This window comes from Cyprinus carpio, chromosome B3 (assembly GCF_018340385.1).
Source record: "Cyprinus carpio isolate SPL01 chromosome B3, ASM1834038v1, whole genome shotgun sequence".
NCBI classification, from domain to species: domain Eukaryota; kingdom Metazoa; phylum Chordata; class Actinopteri; order Cypriniformes; family Cyprinidae; genus Cyprinus; species Cyprinus carpio.
Genome location: NC_056599.1, coordinates 27,558,229 through 27,576,986, shown reverse-complemented (window position 1 = coordinate 27,576,986; position 18,758 = coordinate 27,558,229). Strand labels below are relative to the sequence as shown.

Genomic DNA, 18,758 nt, shown 5'->3' with positions numbered 1-18,758 from the left:
CTCTCCACAGTTTCTTAATATACCTACCTAATATGAATGAGAGGCAAATTATCATATCCACTGTCAGCCTTCATTCCGAAGTAGACTACTAAAAAAAGAGCATATGAAACAGCATATCATAGATTTGCCATTAATTTTAATTTTTGCATGACAAAAACACCCCATTCGATCAAAGCGCAGAGAATGAGTTATTATGTAACCCCTAAGCAGCGACTCTGTGATGCTTTGATTTTAATCAGGGTGCGAATTAAATTCATTTTCGGGGTGGTATGAAGGAATTTTATTTTTTAGGTTATTTTTCAGCTCTTATAATCTGCGTCTCACGCAACCCAAATTGTTATTTTGCTGGATTAGCACAATTAGATCAGATGAAGTCAAAATATGCATTTGAATTGTTTTTGCGCTCTCATGTCATTTTGCCCTTTCTCGTGATCCTTCTCGGTGAGTCCTCGTGATTCTTTCCAAGACATGAACTAAATGATTTGAAATTTAATGTGGGCTAGGGGTTACGCGGGAAATTATCTATTATATTGCGTGCATATTTTTATGGTTCTTTGTTTTAAAGTTATTTAATTGCCACACGACATTAGCCTACACAATTTGGTCAGCATTTGACTCAAACGACGACGGTAACGCGATGTTGTTCAGAACGTTGTATATCCATTAAGCACAACTTTGTGGTGGAAAATAAAGAGCCAGTGACGTCGGTAGATATTCGTGTATGGTGTTCCAAATAAAACCGTAATGCGCCCTGTTCCCTCCAGAGAACACACTTCAAGTGCTATCCCCCTTCGGAGTGAGCGGGGTATAGTGATGCTCACTTTGGAATGGAATTGACTCATTATGAAAGCTGTTCAGCGTTGAGCCTGCTGCTATGCGCACGCGAGAGAATGAATGGGTTGGATAGGATGAAGACGCGCAGCCCGCGTGGGAACGGCACGGGTTAGAAGCAAGACTTCTTACAATTGTCGTCACATTCCGCTCGCAGTACAACATTTATCCGCACGCGCGCAAAATCCGAACGTCGATTTCTCTTATCTGCGCGCAGTAACGCCTCCTCGCTGTCATGTAGGGGCTTCATGTGAACGCATTACTCTTGACCGATGGGACGCAAACAGAGGGTCACTCTCTGTGTGAGGAAGCAACGTGAAGAGGGACCGTCGTGTTTACAAGGAACGAATCGTTTTGGAGAAGAATCAGAGCAAATAGTGACGGTACTCTCCAAAAAGTTGAATTCCAGCCGCAGGGGAGCAGGTCGAAACGCTTATCATATCTAACAGGGGACACTGACTGAGTGTTGCGCGTGACTTTGATCGCGCCTGAATAAACACCTGCCTCCAAGGACCTTAAGAACTCAAACCTGACAGAAGATTATTTACCGAGGATTAAGCGTCCATTTGCATCACAAAATAATAAGGATATATCCTCATGTATTAATTCTAACTAATCTGGAACTAGGTGAAAATGAGACGGCGGTTGAAATACGCGCAGAATTCACCCGTTTATTTCCAGTTCTAAGCGCTGCCCCGATCATCCTTTGGGTGCATATCTGTTGTTTTTCAAACAGAGGTCTGTCACCCCGGAGCGGAGCATCCGGACAGCTGCATCTGGAGCAAAGGAACTCTGTGCTGTTTGAAGGTTTCTGCAGAAAAGCATTGGAGCAATGAGTCGCATCCTCCATCCACAGGTACGAATATATCCCCATGAAAGCGCATAGTAGCTTAACTGGTAAAATGTTAGTGATTTTAACAGTGAAGCGAATGTAAACATGCTACGATGCAATAAAAACCTTTTAATTGGTTAACTGTAAATTACCTTTATATAGGCTACGGTGTAAAATTGTCGAAGACAACACGTGCAATTTTATTGTAACACTGTTTAAACTACAACGTATAAATTACATTATAAAAAGGCTATACACATACGTGTATGGCAAATTCTTATTCAAATAAAAAAAATTTTCCCTCGAGAAAGAGGCTTTCCCAGAACCCTCACAATCCCACACACCCACACAATCACAGTTGTTAACATGTCATTTAAAAAGTTAGATTCTCCTTATTTGTGTTAATTGTTATGCGCATTAGAATGTTTTTTGTTGTATTTTATGTTGCTTTAGTCATATCTGAAGCATTATTTTAGTATTGTGTGTGTTAATCTAATGGTATTATGTTTGTGTGGGTAACACTGTGCTCTTGTCAGTCTGTTGGTATTAGTGACAGTTACTATAAAAGTACATCGTGTGGCTTTCCATTGTATCACTAGTGTTTGGTGTGAGTGCAGTACAGTATCAAACAGATTTTAACGACTCAAGTAGATTGGTATTTTTACAGTGTCATTTACATATACGGTCATAAAAAAATACACCTTTTAACAAAGTATTTTTTACAGTCCACATTTTTGCCATTCAAACTTTTTCCACACTAGTTGCTTTTATCATCATTATTATTATTAATATTGATGCTGGATTAAAAAAAAGTCTTAAATTGATGTTGGATTTAAAAAGGCTTTTCTTTTCCTAATTTTTAATTATTTTATTGTTTGTCTTGTTTAAATATTGTAGAATAAGACTTGTCATTAAGCTATCATTTGACACTGAGATTTTAAGGGAAACAGCGGAGGTAATTAATGACTATCCTTTGACGGGGGAGATCATTGCCAGTGTGAGTCAGCGGTGTGTGGGTGTGCTATTGAATTCTGTAGACAGTAAATACAAGCAGGGACAGGACACAATCCCCTGCCAGTCCTCAGCTGAGCCGCAAGACATTTTAAAAGAATGTCAATTCTAGCTTATAATAGAAGCTTGGCAATGCATCATAAGCATATCATAGATTCTACATAATATAAAATGACATCACTGAAAGGTAAAGAAGAAAAGGGCCTTTATTTTTAACCTTATAAAGGATGCAGCAAGTTTATTAGTCTCCGCTCTGGACCGTGGCCCAGTTTGGCACCATTACGAAGTAATGTGCTGAAACTCTGACAGTCAAAACATACAAGCTTTTAGCTACCATTAATATGTGTTTTATCACCTTCAGCGCTGCGGATAGTATTTTTCCCAGAAATATGATTTGAGTGACGATTGATCGTTTCTGAGTTTTGAAATACTTAGCGAGTGAAGACATGGTCCTGTGATTTTGGCTTTGCAGCTTTTGCCAGTGTTATGAAATGTCCCATGTGGCTGGCAGGTGTGCAAAGAAGCAATTAGGATTCCACACAACTGCTAATTGACTTATATTTTACTCTTTTTCGTTGCCTCAGCACATCAGCGTGGTTGCTGTGATCTCAGAGGAAATTTTATATTCCAAAAATGCAATACCCACATTTCATTCCTGGCATTTGAAGGCTGACTAACCTTTTTTCCAGCAGCTACAGAGGTCAAAAGGTCAGATCCGAGATGATTGACTGGTTGTGCTGATGATTGTGATAAAATTGAGGCCAGAGAAAAAAAAGAAAAAAAAAACCGAGTCATCTGTGAGGAAGAAAGGCTTATGAATGGGTAATCTTGCCCTCCTTAGCCATGAATGACATCGTTATCATTTCATTCTCCTCCCTCTAGCACTTTTGATAGCATATTTCCATCATGATGTCGCCGGTTGTTTATAAGTCAATTGTTTGCCCTTCATTTACACCTTGGCACACCTGATGGGAGCTTGGAAGGCATCCTTTACAACCCGTTCTGCAGGAAACGAGATTCTTTGAGGTCATTCGCCTCACAGGACATGTGTTTGTTTGTGTGTTCATAGCACCCCACAGGAAGAATCATTTCACCTGTACACACGATTCCTTCAGCCTGGTTAAGCACAGGAAGCTTTTGTCAAATTACAGTCGACCCATTGCAGTTCAATAAGCACACAGGTCTAATTAACTCATCACAGAGATGTAAGGATGTCCACAGACCCAACAGCTTCAAGGTGAAGCTTTTAGATAAAGACAAACAACATTTCAGATGCATGCGATGGGCTTATCAGTTTCTCCTCAAGATGTCACAATTTAAATGTCAGAAGAGCCACAGTCTATTTTGTGCTATTTGTCGCAGTCTGGTTTGCTTATAAATTTGCTGCCTTGATTCATTGTAGTGGTTGTGGCTATTTGGATTCTTTCACACAATAGTGTACATATTGAATGGTTTACATGTCTCATTATGTTCTGTTTTGAAGAAGAAAGCCTGTTTTTCTGATTAATGATTGCATTCTTTTGGTATTTTTTGAGTATTTGGGTCTGTAGAGATGGTTTTTGATTTTTGTGTTTAGTTTTGGGGTTTTGAGGCTCATCCAAATGCATTCAGCACTCACTGTGTCTTAGCAACGGCAGGTACAGCCTATTATTTTTGTAGTTTTAATATCTCAGAGGTCAATATTGTGTCTATGATTTAGCATGGCTCATTTGCATGACTAATCGAACATATACTGAGCATAAACACAGAAGAAGATTCCCAGAGCAGCGAACAACCTCTTAAGTACTTAGAATTGGACTTTGCGTTGGGCCACATTGTTCTTTTTGACGACAGGCTCACTTTCTCATAACCAGTCAAGACAGTTATTGTTTTTTATATACTGCAATGTAAATGGTGGCTTATTTAGTGCTAAAGCCCTGCTAGGTAGTTTGTGTCAGCACCGTGTCTCTATTAGGAGCTCTTTCAGTGATTGCTCCTCTACCACATCTCCTGGAATTGTAGCTCATAATAATGACGTTAAGCCATTTGGGAGTTCCTTTTCTGAGTATATCCTTTCAAATCCCCTCTGCAATTCTCAAACTCTGAAAACGAGCTTGCTGCTGAGAATTGCAGGATCTCAAGTTTTCCAGCTCGTTGCCATTTAGGGATGGTTTTTATATGCGACCTTACGCTCCTCTGTCACTCAGAATTGAATAGCTTCAGATCATATTGGTCTTGAATTGGTTGTTTAAATATGTCTTGGTTCTCCGCTCTGGGTGTCGTGGGAGAGATTTGGGGAAAGTATGAAATTATCGTTTTGAAAACAGAGATTAGAGGCAATTGTTCACATAGCTTTAATCATTGCAAACTGCATAACAGAGATTAGAGGCAATTGTTCACATAGCTTTAATCATTGCAAACTGCATCAGTAAGTCCCAGGGGGTTCCAGAGGGCACTTGGAAACATTTTGGTTCTGCTTCTTTTAAATTGATAAAACAGAAATACTACCACGCAGAATCTATGCAGAATTTAGTAAATGCTACTACTACTACTAATAATAATGGGTTAAATCAAGATCAATCTTATATTAAATCTTATATTTTCAGTTCCTTTTTAAGGAAAGAAAGCACAAAGTATTACACAAATTATAGACACGCTGATTGAACTGGTTCACAAATTCATTCATTAATTGGACTGAATCTGTGAGTGTTTGTATTTTATTTTATTATTTTTTTTCTTGGTTTGAATGGATCGTACATATGTACAGTTCGCGATGAGCCAAGAACCTACAAATGCTTGAAAGTGTGTGAACCAAGGGTTTGACTGAAGTTTACCTGCATTATTATCTAAAATTAATCTACATATACATATTGGTACTGCTATAAATAATTATTTTAAACAATTCATTTTGGATTAAAGATTTTATTGTTCAAATGAACTGGTTAATGGAAAGGAGTCAGATTTTCCATCAGGTTGGGAAATACTGGTTTAAATAGTTTAACATTAGGAAAATAATGACTTCATAGTAGCTTCTTTCACCAAGAAAGACATAACAGATTTAACGTTGAGCACTGGCATATCAACCTCACTTACAAACTTGGTTTTATCACCCCCAGACTGTCGCAGTCAATTTTAAAAGCATATTGAGGGTTATCATAAATCACTTAAATTAATATTGTGCTTTACCTAATAAGGTAATTAGGGAATCGTTGGACGCTTTTGGACATTTTAAAAGCTGGATGGCTCGCACGAAATGCATTTGTTCTTTAAACTCCCTTAATTAGTCTAGGCATGGAGCACAGCCGGTCTGCCTGAAGTGAAGATAGCTGGCAAACGAAAAAGTGAGAATAAAAGTGTGTGTAAAGAGTGCCAAGGCTTGCGCAAAAGCTGTATTACACGATAGTGAACATACTCTGATGAAGGGGTCAGTGCATGATTTCAGAAATGGGCTTTTGATGAGGGAACAGGAAGAGCACTTTTGTTAAAGGCTGCACGGCATGTACTCTGTAAGAGCTGAGGTTGCGGTATAGATTTTGCATGAGTCGTTTAAAATGCCTGTGTTTAAAGCAAATGAGGAGTATGAATGAACCTGAGTTGGAGCTGGCAACCTGGGAGTCCTTAAAAACAATGGACCGGAAACCTATGGAAATACATCATATCTCAAGTACCCTAAATATAGCATTCTCAAAATGTGGTAACATCTACAAGCAAAATGAATGCTCCTGAGCTAAATTTCAACTGTCACAGATGAGGGTATGATTACTTATGCAATGGAATCATTTAAGTCTTTTTTATGTTTAATAAAGTTGCAAAGATGTTAAAAACTGTTATTTGCCTTTTCGTTATGGTGTATGGAGTGTAGATTGATGTGGGGATAAAAGTAATTTAAAGCAGTTTAATATAAGGCTGCAACATAACAAAACATGGAAAAAAAATGAAGGGGTTTAAATACTTTCGCAAGGCAATGTATATAACTTTGCTAGATTTACGATGTAATATTTGTGGAAATGTGTCATCACAATCTCTGAAAAAGGTCTATTAGAACATGTGTACAATTCTAAAATCTGGATAATTAAATTTGTTGCATAAGTTTCAAAAGTCCTTTGAATCTTTAAAAAGTCCAAACCTCTTTGAGTGACATAGTCTGGAATGCAGAAACATTTTGGAGAATTGTTGGACGTTTTAAAATGAAATATTAGCTGATGCATGAAGATGATAGTTTAGAAATACGATAAGGTCTGAGGAATTGTTGCCACATCTGGAGGATTTCATCATTTGAACATATTGTTCCATCCTTGATTTCCCATTAGTAATCATGAAACACTTCATTGAATTAGTTTGAGCCATTCATACGTTAAGTACAAAACCAAAAATGTCACATTGGTATGAAGTGGAAACTGACTGTTTGTAATATTAAAGGTGCTGTATGTAAGATTTTGACTCTACTAAAGCATCAAAATAGCATAATATGTTTGCAGATATTTAAGAAACATGCTAAGTTAACATACTTGTTTATCTGAAAAACGATGGCTCTATCAGTTATTCTCCTTTGAAAATGTGCATTCCAGGCCGGAATGTCGACCTTTGTTTTGATTCGTGAAACCCAACCACTGCCAGTTTACCCAATTGTTTTTCGAGACTCCAGGTTGCCAGTTGGAGGAAAACAGAATATTTAATTTCATTCATCGTCAAGTGCGCTCGTTCCTGTTTGTGTCGTCAATCTGGCAACCTGCATGTGCATGATGTCTAACGAGGAGGGGCCGGTTGAAAAAAACCCTCTCCAATATTTTGAATTTCGACTGCAAAACCTAATTCAACCACTTGGTGTCAATCCTACATACAGCACCTTTAATGCAAATTATTTTCTGTTTCACAGTCAAAACTGCATCTGACCCTGCCATGCGTTTTTTATTGTGACTTGGCAACCCCCACTCTTACAAGTTTAATTTAAATGTGAATGGGTGTTTTCTGCCACACTCATTTGCCTTCTCATTTTGGGCATGACGTTCTGTGCCCATGCAACACATGTTGTTTTGTGCTACAGAGAATGGTGGGATTCTCTCGCAGCTTGCCATGGTTTTATATGAGTAAGAAAGATATTCTGTTCGCTGAGTCAGTGATCACTATGCCTACTTTGTCCCAGATCCTGATCCTTTTTTAAATGAAATGAGTATATTAACTCAAATAGCCTGTCAGTGGCTCTTTACAAGCATCTGGTACCTGGCAGCTGTTGCATAAGAAAAGACAAAACCTCATTCACCCCTTTCCAATCGATTTTCCCTTTCCATCCAGCATTTTTCACAACTTGTGTCTCACTTTAAACGGAACACATTTACATCAGAGGGGCTTGCAGTGGCTTCCCAGAAGGCATTTCATCCTTCGTATTGGTTCATCGCAGTGCTGCAATGTTAGGAAAAGGACTGATGTTCTTGTTTGCTTCTATTTATTTTTTATTTTTTTACTTTTTTGGTGGAAAATGTTTTCTCACAGCAGATTAGACATGCAAATTAGTGAGAGCCGTTTGTTTTGAGAAGACTAAATTAGATCTCTGTTGAAAGCATATTTGGCTTTTGCATTCTTTTGTTCTTTCTATTCTGTTCTATTCTCTTCTGTTTGAAGAGATATAAATATGATCTGTTTAACTGTGTCAAATCCAAGATTTCATCATGAAAAAGTACAATATTAGCAAAGCCTTTCATCAAATCTTTCTCCCCCTTCCCTTGTGTTTATCGCTGCATCTATTTCCTCTCATTCAGTTTTCAATGTCAGTTTTCAGTTTTATTGGCAAGAACAAAGCTAACGGCATGTAACACACATCAGTTTAGCTATGGGCAACAAAGAACAGTGCAAAATAAAGGATGCTAAAATGAGAATGATTAAAAGACATTCTGTCAATAAGTTTTAAATAATAATTATAATTATAGTTAGTATAATAATAGTATAATATAGTATAATTATAACAATATATTATACTAATAATACTACTAATAATTATAATAATATATTATACTAATAATAATAATTAGTAATATTAACTTTATTGGTTTTTCATTAGTTATAAAATCAAATAGTACATAAATTATAAAATTCTGTCAAATAATGAAATAATTATTAATTAACTGAATCACTATTTATGGCATGTATCAGTATTTGATAAGAAAAGCATTACATTATTGTGATGGGCACTGAATAGATCTTACAAAAAGCAGCTTTAAAAGTTATTACCAATTATAGTAAATTATTATACAAGTAAAATTAAATAGCAAAGAAAGTTGAAAACGTATCTTTTAGCATTTAGTTAAATTTCTGCTGTATCTTTTTTGTTGATATATTGTTTCTCATGTATTATGTTTTTTTATTTGTCTTTTATGTGTGATGTATTAATGTTCATGCTTTTATGTAAAGCACTTTGAGCTTAATTAAAAGGCGCAATATAAATAAAGTTTATTGTTCTCCTTCTTCTTCTTATTATTATAGTAAAACATATTGTTACTCTGTCATGATTTTTTTTCCAGCATCTCGTGCCTTGAATTTTGATTTCTGTCCTTAGAAGTGGTTTGTTAATCTGGATTTGATTTATTTATTTATTTTACCTGATGATTAATTAGGTAATTTTAGCATGTTATTTTTGTTCCAATTAATTGCACTAAATGAATGTGTTAAATTGACAGCCTTAATTAAAAGTAAAGTAAGCATTCATCAGTTCATCAAACTAGTGAATAATCATTACAGCAGAAAGTGAGAAGATCGGATATTAATAAGATAATTGTTAAGATATATATTCTTTGTCCCTGAAATGCGTGACAGTAAGTCAAGACTAAGTGTACTGAGTATCTAACAGTCTGTGTGTTCATCTAATAGATGGAGTATTAAAGCCATTTCTTTCTCTATTGTCTGTGCATTTTGAACGAGGAAGGTAGCACATTTCCATATACTGTAGTTTGTACAGTGCCTTTTAAAATTACTTTTATGCTGACGGTGCACCCCATCCCCTATGCATGGTTGACACTGACACAACTTCAAATATACTTCACTCTACAAATATGGACCAGTGTTTATAATTCAGAAATGCTTATCAGTTCAAAATCACTGATGACCTTCAAAATCATGAAAGCATATTTGGAGTAAAATTTACAGGAAGTTCTCTTTACTGAGTCTTCAGTTTACACCATAACTTTTCTTTGTTTTAAACAATTCACAATCCTTAAATCTTTTGTTTATTTGTGGGTTTAAATTGGATTTTGAATCCCAGATTTTCAATGTGGTCCTTTGGACCCCATTGTATGTCCCAAAGGAATATAGTCCATGGCAACATCCTCTCTTCCAAGTATACTTGAGCAGTGTGTTTATTTGTGTGAGCATGTTTCCTGTGTTTAAAAGCACTTACGTCTTAGTAACGGTCATATTCACATGCATTCACACAGACGTTCACCCATATGCACATTATGATGGGGCAATAGAAAACACCCCTATTTATGCCTGCGCAAACTGATAAATGTAACTCATTAACTGTATATATTGTCTCACTCTCACTTTTGTGGGGTTACTGAATGAAGTGTGCAGGCAGGTGGAGGGGCACTGCATCCAAGCATCTTTCATTAATTACCCAGCTATGCTTGTGTGGAACGCTGGCATAAAAGATATTAACTCCTTGCGCTAACACTGCAGCCTGTGTCATCTCCATTTATCACAATTAACAGCCCCACAGCGAGTAGAGCCAAGCAGTGCAGCCTCAAGGTCAGGGGTACAGTATATTAAATCTGGGTAGAGACATGCAAACAAGCTCTAGATTCTATTTTTTATTTATTTATATTTTTAACTTTATTTAAAAAATCAATATTTTAAAAATGAAATATTAGCTGATTTTTATTTGGATTTTATTAGTAGATGATTTTTATTTTATTATTTGTTTTTATTTTATTGTATTATTGTGATTGCTTATTTTTATTCTTTATATATTATTCAGTTTAGTTTATTTATTTATTTATTTATTCTTGTTTTTAATTTTATTTAATTGTATTACTTTTGTCATCACATTTTATGTCCATTATGTTATCAATGGTCAGATTTATTTTAACTACTACTATAACAAAAACATAACATGCTACTGTATAATTTTTTTGAAGTTTTTTTTTCCATCCAAAATACCATCTACTATCTTTGCCAAAGATTTGATGATTAAAAAGAATGTGTGTATATTTAATTAAATTTTTTTATATTTAATTAGATTTTTTGTTATTTTTATTATTATTATTATTATTATTATTATTATTATTATTATTATTTCATTAATTGTTTAATCTAATGATTATTTAGAACAATTAATCAACTAATCTGGGATTATTTCACTGATTGATCAGTAGACTTTGATTATTCAGCTTTTGCAATTAGTTAAAATATTGAGTTATATACATATTCTAAAAAAAATGTTAATTACTTTAGCTTTTGAAAATCATATTATGTAATCACAATTATTATACAATTCATTTATGCAAATAAATATATTTGGCATACAAAATGAGATGACAGATAAATACTCTCATTCAGCATTTAATTAGCTACAGTATATGTGACCCTGGAGCACAAAACCAGTTACAAGTAGCACAGTTATATTTGTAGCAATAGCCAAAAATACATTGTATGGGTCAAAATTATCGATTTTTCTTTTATGCAAAAAATCATGAGGATATTAAGTAAAGATCATGTTCCATGAAGATATTTTGTAAATTTCCTACTGTAAATATATCAAAACTTAATTTTTGATCAGTAGTATGCATTGCTAAGAACTTCATTTGGGCAACTTTAAAGGTGATTTTCTCAATATTTCTATTTTTTTTTGCAACCTCAGATTCCAGATTTTAAAATAGTTGTATCTCAGCCAAATTTTGTCCTATACTATTGAAAGCTTATTTATTCAGATGACGTTTAAATCTCAATAAAAAATTAAAATAAATAAATAAATAAAAGACCCTTATTTTTTTGCAGTCCAGGGTCAAATATGAAAAAGTAACAGAATGACATCTCCTTTAGTAAGTTATATTGATAAGAAAACAAAACAAAGGTAAGTGATAAGACCATTTGGATAAACAATTTTATTCACAACATAATCTCTCTTAAAAAAAATTTATTATGATAATAAAAACTGTCCTGAGCTGGATCAAGCTTTGATCTCTGCAAACCAAACAATCATTTTAAATGACACACACACACACACACACACACACACACACACACACACACACACACACACACACACATATATATATATATATAAAAATTTCACTAATAAAAAGATTTTATCATTAGCTAGTTCCACACTGGAGAACTGCTTTATAACAGACAATCTAGTTGTAATTTTAACTGAAAGTGTCACTGGTTTTTCATGATTAATACTGTAAAGCTGCCTGATTTAAAGCTATCTATTGCATAAAGTACTATATAAATAAACGTGACGTTACTGGACTTTACTAGAGTAGGGTAGGGGTTCCTTGGTAAAATTTAAATTCCATGGGCTAAATATCACGTAATTGGGGTCATTTAAACCCGCGGACATGAAAAACAACCTGCAGCAACAGTGTTTAAGTTGCCCAATTCTGCAGGGAAACTGTGGACTTGGCAACACTGGGTTCAGCTGCGTTTGCGCTAATGTGCCGTGTCTTCTACTTCCCTGGAATTGCATCCAATTACAGTCTTGCGCTACAGCGCCACACTGGTAAAACTGCATTATTGTAGGCTCTTACATTAGGTGATGAGATCAAACGACAACAACAAAAATATTTGTTGACAATTTTTTATTGTTGTCGTTGTTGATTATGTTATGCAACTGCGCTTACGGCGACCCGAGTTTGATTCCTGTCTCAAGGTCTTTTGCCAGTCCTGCTCCCCTCCACCCAGTGCTTTCCTGTCATCTTTCTACTGTCCTATTCTAATAAAAGGCATTAAAACCCATAAAAAAATAACTTTTAAAAATCAGAATCAGAATGAGCATTATTGCCAAATATGCTTGCACATACAAGGAATTTGTTTTAGTGACATAAGCTTCCAGTATATATATTTATATATACTGTATATATATATAAATATCTACACACATATGTAAATATAAATAGACAAATATTGAAAAATAAATCGAAAAATAAATTAGATTGTATGAACAGTTGTGCTATAGATGATAGAATGGAATAGAATAGAGTGAGATGGAATAGCAGGAAGTGAAAACTTCTTTTGAATCCTTGCAGAAGCCTCTAACTCAGTTGAATTTTGAGGCATTGGGTTAGACTGGGGTTAAGTTGAGGATTTGTTTGGGTTTATCTTTGAAACAAGGTTGAGGTTAGGTTGAGGTTAGGATCTAGATTAGGCACATATCAGCCATGAAAACCTTGCTCTAGTTGTTCTAAATATAGAGGAGGAGAAATATGTAATGTATAATATAGATGATGTGTGTTTTCATACAGTGTCATTAGGCTTAAGTTAGAAGTCTCTGATCTGAGACTAATTTTAGGCAAAATCAAGCACAATTTCCCTTATGAAAGCTTGGCAAGTTGATGTGAAAGGCATTTCTGTACTCTTGCTTGCTTGTCATGCTTAGACCAGCTGTCATGTTAGAGCAGTAAACACACTGACTGAAGTGATTTTACGCTACTGTCACAGTTAGTCTCCAACTAGTATCTGTAGACATCCATGCACTCAAACACAAGTATAAACTATAATACACTCCGTACAATCTGTGCAAAAGCCACACATGGTTACTCATTCATCTGCATCCCACATGAGCGTGAAGCATCCCATGTCTGGAAGCACACACAGAAAGTTACGTTACGTATTTGTCCATGCACTCTAGCATACATTCACAGTACGCACACACACACACACACACACACACACACACACACACACACACACACACACACACACACACACGGACTTGCATAGCACCCATGTCCTTTGAAAGGACTTCCTCCTGAGTAAACATACGCGCGCACACACACAGATTATTATAGGGTAAATAAACAATAGGGTAATAGAGGGCAGCCTGTGTAAATACTATTATGGCCATAAACAGGCTCCTTTATACAGATGAAGAACAGCAGACACATCTTAAACAAACGGACTGGACACAAGCAAATGTTAAAACAGAAGACACTTTGCACAAATGAAATACATTTTGGTTGCCCACATTTATTTATTTATTTATTTAAAAGGCATCAAAGGAAGCCATTCATTTTCAACCATTCATTTATAGTTATCATAAGATTTTTACATTTTAAATTAAATTTATTTTCATATTTTTATGTTTTTTAAAAGCATTAAAGGAAGATTATCATGACATAATGTTGGCAGCATTTGTCAAGGTCAACCATTCATTTTCAATTATTAAAAAAAAAAAAAAAAATCTTTAAATTAAATGAATAGAAACACGCCTTCCACTAATGCAGTATACTGGGTTGACTATATTTAGTTATTTATTATTTTTATTTATTTGTGTGTGTTTATTTCTCATAGCATAATATTGACTACAACTGTCAAGCTCATTCATTCTTTTTTAGCTATTAAAAATGTATTTTTAATTTATTGGACGCCTTAGTGATCAGTAATTATAAACCAGCATTTTTTATTTATATTTTTAACTTTATATTTAAAAAAATACTTTTACAAGCACAATATTAGCTCATTTTTAGTTTATTGTTTGTTTTTATTTAATTGTATTATTGTATTTGATTATTTTTATTTTATTAATTTTTTTTATTCCATTGGAAGTAATTATAAACCAATATTGTTTAACTGAAGAAAAAAAAATAATACAAAATAATACTTTTTAACTTTATAAAGAAAACAGCCTTTAAAATAAAATATTATCAGATTTTTATTAGTAGAGGATGACAAACTCACATAAATCTGGGTTTTAAACTGTATTTAGACCAAATTTATGGCTCAAGCATATTTAAAACTGAGTAACTTCCCACATTTTGTTAACAGTGTTGCAAAAAAATTGCCTCATATAAAATTAATGGAAACTAAAACAGTTCATGCAATATTTAATTTTATCTTGTGAATTTGTCTGTTAACAGTTAAGCTGTGTCCATTTGTTGAAAGGGTGAAAAGGTTTCAGGCTCAATTGTGAAAGTGAAAGTATGTCTTCCTCACGTCTTTCTTTAATTGATGAGCGCAGCTTTCAGTGATCGTCATCTCAGTTTCCATGGCATCCATGATGCTTAGCGACTGGGCGACCGTTCAACAGCATCACGGGTGGAGTGTGTCTTAACTATGGATTTGAGGGGGAGGATCATTTTCTCACAGAGGGACTGAGCCGTGTGATCGGAGAGTAGCTAATCTAACCCTGACCACCTGTGAGGATCGCTTCCTCCTCTCAGCCCAACCCCACAGGCTTGCGTTGAGCCGGGGAGAATGTTTGAGTGCAGAAAGGGGTAGGATTCAATTTTCAGGGCTTGCTATCAGGTTCTCCCACAACTAAGAGGCAGCGGTGATTCCACGGATCAGTTTAAAGACTTTGCAACAAGCTGACCTACATATTAGAAGATTCGGTTCCTATTGCATTCCGCCTGCAAAAGCAATCAGCAGGAGCGCTCACATGAGACATGAGGATTCACAGCACGCTCTCCGATCCTCTCAGAGTCACTCTCTGTATTTTGCAATTCCCTTCCCTGTAAGTTTCAGCATTTGGGAAAGCGCAGGCGTTTGAAGTGTTGTAGGGCCCTAGAACTTGTGTGTTGTTTTGAAGGTACCTAAGCCATTCATCACTGTCATCACAAATAGCTATACATGTGAATTTCTGTTTTTACTCGGCTAGACTAGTTTTGCTCTTTCTCTTCAGCTCTAAATATATTGTTTGTGTCATGCAGAGAGAAGAAAAGGCAAAACGAATATAGAATCTCATCCCTCACTCCACATACTTTGGCCGTTCGGAGTCAATTCTAATCACAGTTCACTGTCTTGAACTTTATGACAGGACCAGACTTATCCTCATCATTTCAGTTCTTGGGTTCATGAAGTCCGCTTTATTTCTTAACTTTGTTTCACGGCAGAAACTCTCAAAAGAATGTCAGATTTCTAAACTTCTTGTGGTTTGCAAGCATGAAGTTGCTCTCTGGCAGAGTCTCACGTGTTTGAACCCCTGAGGTTAGTAATTTGGTTTTCATTAGACTGGTGCTTAAACCACAGATGTGTTTAACACTTTCAACACTCTCGTTGACCTCCATTGTGACAATTTAATGGCAGTTATAATTTTGTCTCGTTGTTGGCCTTTTCAGAATTGTAACTCAGGACAGCGATAAGCTGTAAATTTTAATAGCTTACTCCTTGTTTGCTAGTCACCTCTTTTAGGCAATAAAAAATGCTTATGCTGAAGTTCAGTTGCGCTCAAAACTGTTTACACAGCTGGCTGTGAAGTTTAGTTTTCTCCATATTTGTTTTTATTTTTCCCAAAGTGATAATAATAATAATAATAAACAGCAATGGCAATTATGAATGTGTTTCAAAACACTAGGTTACAATATTTCTTGAGCAGCATATCTGCATATTAGAATAATTTCTGGAGGATCATGGAACACTGAGGACTGGAGTAATGCTGAAAAATCAGCGTTGCATCAAAGGAATAAATTGCATTTTAAAATATATTAAAATAGGAAGTGCTTATTTTAAATTCTAATACTATTTCACTATTTTACAGTTTTATTGTAGTTTGATCAAATAAATACAGCCTTGGTGAGCATAAAAGTCAAATTTTTTGAAACATAAAAAAACAAAACAAAAAAAACTGACCCCAAACTTATGAATATTACTGTTGGTAGAAAGGAATCAAACAGTATAGTCTTTATTATTGTATTATTATTGTTCTGAATATAAGCATGATTGCAAGTGTGATATTTCTTATTGCAACTAATTGAGTAACTTGTGTGTTAAATTTGTATATGTTTTTTCCTCCATGTTTACAATAGATAGCACTCAGACTGTACAGATATTACAGTACAGATATTACAAAAAGACCTAATTTCATTTGATATATTTTCTTGTTTTAGTATAAAACAGTACTTTTGACTTTCCTACAAAAAAAATAAAGAACTGTTTTCTGAAACAAAAAAGGTGAATTAGTCTACATTCATGGGCAAATGTTTTGGCAGTGAAATAAATTTTGTGTTTTACAAAGTTTGCTGCTTCAGTATTTGTAGATTTTTTTTTCCACATGTTTCTATGGTATACTAAAAAACAATCATATGTATATCATAAGTTTTAAAGGCTTTTATTGGCAAAAAAATATATATAATGAGTCAATATTTACAGTTTTGACCCTTGCTCTGGCATGCTGGAAATTAGCTCCTGGGTCAAATCCTGACTGATGGCAATCCATTCCTGCCTTATTAGTTCTCTGAGTTGATCACAATTTGTGGGCTTCTGCTTGTCCACTCGCCTTTTGAGGACTGACCACAGGTTCTCTGTGGGATTGAGATCCGGGGAGTTGCCTGGCCACAGATCCAAAATTTCTTTGTAATGATCTTTAAGCCACTTCTTTATCACTCTTGCTTTGTGACATGGTGCTTCATCATGCTGGAAAATGCACAGATCATCACCAAATTGCTCATGGATTGTTGGAAGAAGTCGCTCTTGCAAGACATTTTGATACCATTCTTTATTCCTGGCAGTGTTTTTGGGCAGAATTATGAGAAAGCCCACTTTCTTGGTTGAAAAGCAACCCCACACATGGATGGTCTTGCGATGCTTCACTGTTGGCACAACACAGGACTCATGGTTGCGTTCACCTTTTCTCTGAACAATCGATTTTTCAGATGTCCCAAACAGTCGGAAGGGAGCTTAATCAGAGAAAATAACTTTGCACCAGTCTTCTGCTGTCCAATCCTTGTACTTCCTGCAAAATTTCAGTCTATCCTTGACGCTTTTCTTGGAGAGAAGTGGCTTCTTTGCTGCCCTTCTTGACACCAGGCCTTTGTCCAAAAGTCTTTGCCTCACTGTGTGTGCAGATGCTCTCACACCAACCTGCTGGCCCATTGCTGAGCAAGCTCTGCACTGCTGGAGACACGATTCTGTAGCTGACTCCTCAGAAGGAGACCATCCTAGTGCTTGCTGGACACTCTGGGACGTCCTGAAGACTTCTTCACTGCAGTCGAACCTCTCTCCTTGAAGTTCTTGATGATCCGGTAAATGGTTCTTTCAGGCGCTATATTCTTTGTAGCAATTTCCTTGCATGTGAGGCCATTTTTATGCAAAGCGATGATGGCTGCATGTGTTTCTTTGGAGGAAACCATTGCTAACAAGAACACAATGACTGGAAGTGCTTCTTCCCTCCTTTTATAACAATCAGTCTGCTCTTTCAATCTAATTAGTATGATAGTGATTAACCTGACTAGTACTGATTCACACTTTCACATGTGCTGCTGTTATGATTAGTCAGTTAATGTTAGTTGGTAATTTTGTCAGGATCAAAATAATTTTTTTTTTTTTTTTTTTTGTGAAAAGTTAATTTTTTGGACAATGAAGCTTTTTAGCAATTATTTTAAATGCATCTGATCACTCTATACAATAATCTAGAAACAATGTGAATGAACACCACAACAGCTTAAGCAGCAAACTTTGCAAAACACAAAATGTATGTCACTGCCAAAACTTTTGGCCATGACTTTTTAGACAGCAGGGATGATCATGTATTGAAACACTGCATAAGTAAATAATAAAAATCAAAGGTTCAAATGTCTTTATTTATCATCATTGTACAAAGCCATAAATTATACATAAGCAGAATTATATGAGACCAACCATCTGAGTCCAGGCAGGAATGCTGTGGGACCTTACTGAACTGATTTTAGGAGACGTTAGTGTCTCATAGTCTCTAAGCATCCTTCAGTTGTTCTCCTGCATTCACAGATAAATAGCCCACAGAGACTCTGCCTGAAGCTGTCTACCACTGCCAGGAAGACATGTGACAATTGAAAGCATTCTCTTGTTGTTCCCAAATTCTGACTGTAAATGGACCAACATAACACACAGAGAAAAGATAAATTGTGTGCCTGAGAATGAACAGAAAGCTCTCATCCTGAAATCATTGCTTCTGTGAGGCTTGTAGTGGTACTATAAC

At 35.5% G+C, this 18,758-nt stretch overlaps 1 protein-coding gene across 1 annotated transcript in view; it reads left to right on the top strand.

The window, feature by feature from the left end:
- Window positions 1–639: 639 nt before the first annotated feature.
- The window catches only part of LOC109057154, a 77,745-nt gene continuing 59,626 nt past the window's right edge, over window positions 640–18,758 (top strand). The window contains exon 1 of the mRNA XM_042721396.1: window positions 640–1,687. Within this exon, the coding sequence (XP_042577330.1) occupies window positions 1,664–1,687 (24 nt within the window). The 5' untranslated portion in view covers window positions 640–1,663. The remainder of the gene's footprint in view (window positions 1,688–18,758) is intronic.